This window comes from Tetrahymena thermophila (assembly GCF_000189635.1).
Source record: "Tetrahymena thermophila SB210 genomic scaffold scf_8254813, whole genome shotgun sequence".
In the NCBI taxonomy this organism is placed as follows: domain Eukaryota; phylum Ciliophora; class Oligohymenophorea; order Hymenostomatida; family Tetrahymenidae; genus Tetrahymena; species Tetrahymena thermophila.
In genome coordinates, this window is record NW_002476569.1 from 2,727 (window position 1) to 9,738 (window position 7,012).

Sequence of the window (7,012 nt, forward strand, 5' to 3'; positions counted from 1 at the left end):
TGACTTTGAAACTTAAAATTATAAATAAAATCATGATTTCTCTCTTTAATTTTCTAATGAAAAAATGTAAAAATAATTTTGATGAAAAAATGAAAATTTTAACAAAAAAAATAAATATTTAAATTTAAAACCTAATTCAAAGAAATAAAAAGACTAACTAATATTTGAAATAAAATATAAAAAAAATATTTTAAAAGAAATAATAAATAGATTTTATAAATAAATTACTAACTAATTAAGTAAGTAAGATCTAATAAATATAATAAAAATTAATTTAAGATAAATTAAGATTAGTGATTTATTTATTATTTAAAAATAGAAACAAAATAAAAAATGAAAGTGAATCAAACAAATCAGTTAATAAAAAAAATCTACTACAATCTAGAAGAAGTAACTTACGTTTTTAGTGCATTTATGGGTTATATTTTCTTTTTTTTGTGATAAAAGTTTCTTGCCTCAAATTTGTCTTGTCATTCGAATCTTAATTTGTATTTGAAGTAAAAATATTTTGTTTAATATAAATTATTTTTTATGTCTTTAATCGTAAATTTCATTTTTCTCAATAAAGTTAAAACAATAAAAGCGTTTTTAATTTTATTGTTAAAATTTTTAACATTTTTAAGTTTAAAAATGTTAGCATCAGAAATACTTTATATGGTATAAATAAATTATTCATTCATTTAATAATAGTGAAAATTAAGCAAACTAATAAGGAAATGAGGTGTTTAAGCAACAACTAGAATTAGCCTTTAGTAATTGCTTAAGTCTTTTAACTCTAACTATTTAAATAACGTATTTATTTCATTTTATTTTAATCAAATAATTACTTCGTTAACAAAATTTAAGTATTTTCCTTTTAAAATTTATCAAAAAAATTTAAGAGATTAAACCAACTAAAATATTTTATCAATTAAATATAATTTTAGCTCAAATAAAATTGGCGATGAAGGCATAACCTTTCTAGGCTCTGCTTTAACTAAATGCAAAAGTCTCCAGATATTAAATCTTCATTTAGCGTAATCTATCAACTGCATTTAATAAGATAATTTGAGCTTTTTTTAAATGAAAATTTAATAAAAAGAGAAATTAACTTTTTAATTTTTTAATAAATATTTTTCATAAATTATTCTTAAAATAAATTAATCAATTTAAAATTTATTTTTCTCCATTAAAACTATTTTTGATTGAAACAATTAAAACTTAAAATAGATTTAAATATTTTTTCAATTTTAATTTCAAGAAAAAATGTTTATTAATTTTAAACTTTTTTTCACCTAAATAAGAATTTAATTTTTTTATTTTTAATTTTCATTTAAACAACAAAAATTGATTTTATGCTTTTAGTTATTTTTTTTGAATAATAATGAATGTAAAGATACAATAATATAACACAATAAGGAGCTTAGACTTTGGGAACTGCGTTAATTGATGTTAAGAAACTTGACACTTTGAAGTTATATTTGAGGTAAATTAGATTTTAAATATTATTGAATTAAACAAAAATATCTTATTTTAAGGCTTTAAATTCATTTTATTTTATTTAAATTTTAAACTTTTTTAATTAAAAAATGATTAATTAACTAATTTGTTTAATAAATGTAAAAAGCTTCAATAAAATTGGAGAGTAAGGGATAAAAAATTTAAGCACAAATTTTATGTACTACTAGAACCTGCAATTTCTGACATTATTCATAACGTGATAAATTTCTTTTATTTCATTTGAATTTATAATCAATGATCTTACTTAAATAAAACAAGATAATTAATTATCTTAAATTACGTTTTATTAAAGAAAAGAAACAATATTATAACAAATAGTAAAATGTAGTTTTAAATATGAATGTATTTTTAGATTCTTATTTTGATTAAAACTGTGTTAAATTATTATTTATTTTTAGTAATATAATATAATTGAAATTTAAAAAAGTTTCAATAATATCGGAGGTAATGGTGCTTCAATCTTAGGCTTTGAAATTGGATTTTGTAAAAAACTAAAAAAATTAGAATTAGATTTAAGGTATAATAATTTAGTTTTGATATTTTTAATGATTTTGTTATTATAATTATTAAGTTATAAACTAATTTTCTTTCTCTAAACTATATTTTAAATACTAAAGTAACAACAATATTGATGTACAGGGCGCAAATGGATTAAACTCAGGTCTTATGAGCTGTTTATCTCTTGTATCTTTAACATTGTATTTAAGGTAAGTAAGTTTTTAAAAAATATTCACCCACTTTCCTCTATTTCTAATTTAACTTTTTTTATGTTAAAAACTATTTAATTTAATTCTTTTTTAAATAAAATGAAATTTACCATAACTTTTAAATGAGTGAATATTTATTTTTTACAGTATTTAATTACAAAAATATTGCATTTTTTATTATTTATTAAATGATTTGAATTATTGTTTTTATATTATAAGTTCAAACTATCTAAATGGGAACGGAAACAAATATTTAAGCTTAGATATATAAAACTCCAGAAATCTAATTTAGTTTGATCTCTATTTAAGGTAAAATGTTTTTATCACTGTAGAATTACTTTAATTTTACATTCATTCGCTTTTTTTATATTATTTAATAATTGTTTAATTTAAATCATCTCAGCATTTATTTAGTTTAAACTTTTTTAAAAGTAAAACAAGCATTGAATTCGAAGTTTTAAAAAATATTTGCACCATCCTATAAAAGAATATTAAACTTTAAACTCTAACTCTAAATACTCAGTAAGATATTTGATTTCTTTTTTTCATTTATAAGTGGATTTCTTTTCATTTTTTATTGTAAATAGATTTTATTATTTTTTTAAATGAAATAAATAAACATATTTTTGTTTAAATTTGTAGAAAATAAAACCAAATAATTTTTTTTTGCTTAAAATATTACAAAATAGAATAAGAAAATATTAAAAAATGTCTATTTTAAAAATAAATAAATAAATCACATCAAATTAATCAATTAATTTATTTTTTTAAACAAAAGAGAAAATTAAATAGGATATGACTAAAAATAAAAGCTGGAGAGAGCTGTTTAAAAAATAAGAAAGTTGGTGAAAAAAGATTTATAAATAACATGATATAGTTCAATGCTTTAATTATTAAATAATATCATTTTTTTAAATGTAAAACTTTAATTAATTACACGTAAGTTTAATAGATTTTTAAATTGAAGATTAATAAAAAATAAAGCTACTTTTATTTTTTGTTTTAATTTATTTCATTAAAACTGAGCATATATAGAGTAAAATGCCATTTCGATTTACAATAAGTGAAATTTTGTGTTTTGATTTAATTAAGATAATTAAAATCAAATTTTTAATAATATAATTGATATGAAAAAATTTTTATAGCAACCTACCATATTATATATAATTAAGTGATAAATGAAATATGATATTAACATTTGAGTCAATTTTTTTTTTTTTGAATTTTCTTTTTAAAAAATTTATATATATACTCACTTTAGATAGAGTTGAACTTGTTTTAAAGTTTGTTTGTTTTTAAACTCTAACTCAAAAATTTAGAAGTAGGTTTTTTTTGTTCAATAAATATACAGTTAAATTATTATAACTTGTTCTCTTCTCTATTGTTTATATAAATACTCAATATATATATTTGATAAATATTTATTTTTGTTTTATTTTTTTTTATATAGGAAAAAGAATCATAATAAATAAATAAATAAATAAACACTAATTTATATTAAATTACTAAATTAAATATCTTATTTAAATAAATTTTGTGAATAAATGTGTAAAAAATAAATATGTGTGAATTTTGATTAAATTTCATATAAAATATATGTTAATAAAAATACTAAATAAGAATTCTATTTAATCAGTATTGTATTTATTATGTATGCTTATAAATTAAAATTGATGTTATTATTTAGATAGCTATTTTATTGCTTTTAAAAACTTTAAGGATCTTTATTTATTTACTTGTTCTTACTTACTTACTTGCTTTATTGATTGTTTTATTGTTTGGATAAAGAATAAATAAATATTAATTTTTAAATGAGTAAAAGAAATAAATATCTTTTTCAAAATCAATTTGATGAATTCTAAAGCGCGAAAATAATTATTAAAGTACAGAATATGTGTCTGTGAATGAATATTGATTAAATTTTATATAAAATATGCCAATTAGAATAAAAATAAACTTTAGATTCATTGAATCACTTTTCTAATAAAAATAAAATAATTGTTGTATTTATTATCTAATTGTTTAATCTAAAATAAATGATATTATTTTTTTAAATACTATTAAACATTTTCATGTTCATTATTTGTTTATTTATTTATTTGTTCTTGCTGATAGGAAAAAGAATAAATAAAGTCTAAATATTTAAATTAATAAAAGGAAATATCTTTTTCAAAATCAATTTGATGAATTCTAAAGCTCGAAAATAATTATTCAAGTACAGAATATGTGTGTGTGAATGAATATTGATTAAATTTTATATAAAATATGCCAATTAGAATAAAAATAAACTTTAGATTCATTGAATCACTTTTCTAATAAAAATAAAATAATTGTTGTATTTATTATCTAATTGTTTAATCTAAAATTAATGATATACTATTAAACATTTTCATGTTCATTATTTGTATATTTATTTATTTGTTCTTGCTGGATTATTTGTTTTTTCATTAGGAAAAAGAATAAATAAAGTCTAAATATTGAAATTAATAAAAGAAAATATATATCTTTTTCAAAATCAATTTGATGAATTCTAAAGCGCGAAACGAATTTTATCTTCTTTAAGAGTTGAGCAAAATTAGGATATAATTAATTAATTAATAAAGTATCTATCTATCAATAAACTAAAAAAAGATTTGAAAAAATGTTAAATAAATTAAAAAATTCATACAACTTATTGCAAGATAGTTATATCAAGCTATGTATAAATTTACAAAAGACTCATTTAGATTTTGTGGAATTTATAAACTTGGATGAATTAAAAAAAAAATTAGAAGTTACTAACTTCAGTTACAGACATGCTAAAGTTTTTGATAATCAAGAATTAAGATATAAATTGTTGATTATTATATAAACAATAGAAAACACAAATGCTATCTCTTATTATCAAAAAATAACGAAAACCATTCTGAGAAACGATATTACTTTAAATTTAATTAATTAATATTACCTTGATACTGAAAAAATCTTTTATGTATTTGAAATGGAATATTATGATTAATCCTTAGAAAACTTTGAGAAATAATACCTACTCAATCGTCAAACTATTAATTCTTTGAAACAGGAAATTTATACTTACTTCGAAGGAAATCTAAATTTAGCGCATAATTTTGAAGACACAGGATATGGAGATTATCTTGAATTTTATGTTATGTCACTAAATTAAGATAAAATCCAAATTAAACTTAATTTGATTAGTCCTTTTATTGAAAAGTAAGAAATTGAAACTAATCAAAATTAAGACCAATAAGATGACCAACAAGTAGATGAAAGTGAAAATTAAAATTCTAATGAAAGTGAAAATGAAATTCAAATTGAAGATGATGATGAAGATTAAAATTAAGTTGAAGAAGAAGAAGAAGAAAATGAAAATGAATCCTAAATTATAAATGAAAGTGAAGTAGAAGAATAAGAAGAAAGTGAAGATTAAAATTAAGTTGAAGATGAAAATGAAGTAGAAGAAGAAGAAAATGAAAATGAAAATGAATCCCAAACTGAAAATGAAAGTGAAATAGAAGAATAAGAATAATAAGAAAGCGAAATTCAAATTGAAATTAAAGAAGATGATGAAGATTAGAATTAAGTTGAAGATGAAAGTGAAGTAGAAGAATAAGAAAAAAATGAAATTTAAACTGAAATTAAAGAAGAAAATAAACTTGAAATTGATGGAGATAATGATATAGAAGATGAGGATAAAAATGAAAATAATTATTGCAAAAGTAATTTATCTTTAAATCAATAATTTAATAATGAAGAATTATAAATTAAAAAAGAAAAAAATATGTAACCTGGCAATTAAAAATAAGTGAAGAAAAATACAAGTTTTGAGAAAATAATAGATCATCTGCCACTAGAAAGCTAAAGTAATGAGTTTGCTAGAAAATAATAAAAATATTTAGATCAAATTTAGGATATAATTAACCTAGTTAAAATGAAAATACCCAAAAAAGATCTTTCTAATGTGATTTAGAATACTTTTTCAAATATTTTGAATTTTCATCCCTTGGAAATTTTTGAGATCATTTAAAAGCACCCAAACTACAAAAGTTTTGAAGTTGTAGAGTCAAATGAAAGTATCTTTATCTTGAAAGTTAATAAAGGGAAATAAACTATTTTGTTAGAAGGTTACAAAGCTTGCTCTGTTGAGTAAGCACACAGTTTAGCTAATTAATATGAATCTATTGTTAAAAATTAGATTTCTTCAACATTTTTAAATATTGAATAAATCTAAATAAATCCACAGCAAATCTACATTTTAGTGGAAAAAACTTTTATTGAATAGCTTAAAAAATAAGATATAATATTTTTTTATCGTAATTTAAGCTTAAATGATTTAAAAAATTTTATAAATTATAGTTATTAGTTGTTAATTAAAAACAGTATTTAAATTACAAAAATAAACCCTGAAAATATACTTATTGGTAATTAATATGGTAGTGATTCATATGAAGATAATGAAATTAGCTTGAATCAGGATCTATAAAATGCATTCATTATTGATGAGTTAAGCATTTAACAATTTACAACTTAATATACAGAAATTTATGAATTTGAGCTTCATAAGCATGTTGTTTAAAACAATAATAATGAGAGAGTATAAAATTTTAAAAATTCTATCTAAAATTTAATTGAGATTTTTTTCTAATAAATTTCTGAACTTAAGTTAGAAAATATTTTAGATGTTTTCAATAGACTCTAGTTAATAATTAATAATTTAATTATTATGAAATAATATTAGAACTATGCATAAATTAAGATTTCAGAAAAAAATATAAATAAAATTTAAATAGCTCTTTGTAAACACATGA

General features: G+C 18.6%; 2 protein-coding genes across 2 annotated transcripts; both read left to right on the forward strand. All coding sequences in view use genetic code 6, as the record gives it.

The window, feature by feature from the left end:
• Positions 1–333: 333 nt before the first annotated feature.
• Positions 334–3,079, forward strand: TTHERM_00359160 (kinase domain protein; the record flags this gene model as incomplete). Its single annotated transcript, XM_001007324.2, has 10 exons — positions 334–390; positions 448–497; positions 691–792; positions 927–1,016; positions 1,376–1,465; positions 1,607–1,696; positions 1,928–2,017; positions 2,118–2,207; positions 2,427–2,516; positions 2,986–3,079. 10 exons carry the CDS (start codon positions 334–336, stop codon positions 3,077–3,079), a joined length of 843 nt encoding a protein of 280 aa, XP_001007324.2.
• A 1,769-nt stretch (positions 3,080–4,848) lies between these two features.
• TTHERM_00359170 (hypothetical protein) lies at positions 4,849–7,012 on the forward strand (the record flags this gene model as incomplete). The annotated part of the gene is made up of 4 exons (XM_001007325.2): positions 4,849–5,923; positions 5,978–6,350; positions 6,561–6,798; positions 6,995–7,012. The coding sequence occupies 4 exons, from the start codon at positions 4,849–4,851 to the stop codon at positions 7,010–7,012; spliced, it is 1,704 nt and encodes a 567-aa protein (XP_001007325.2).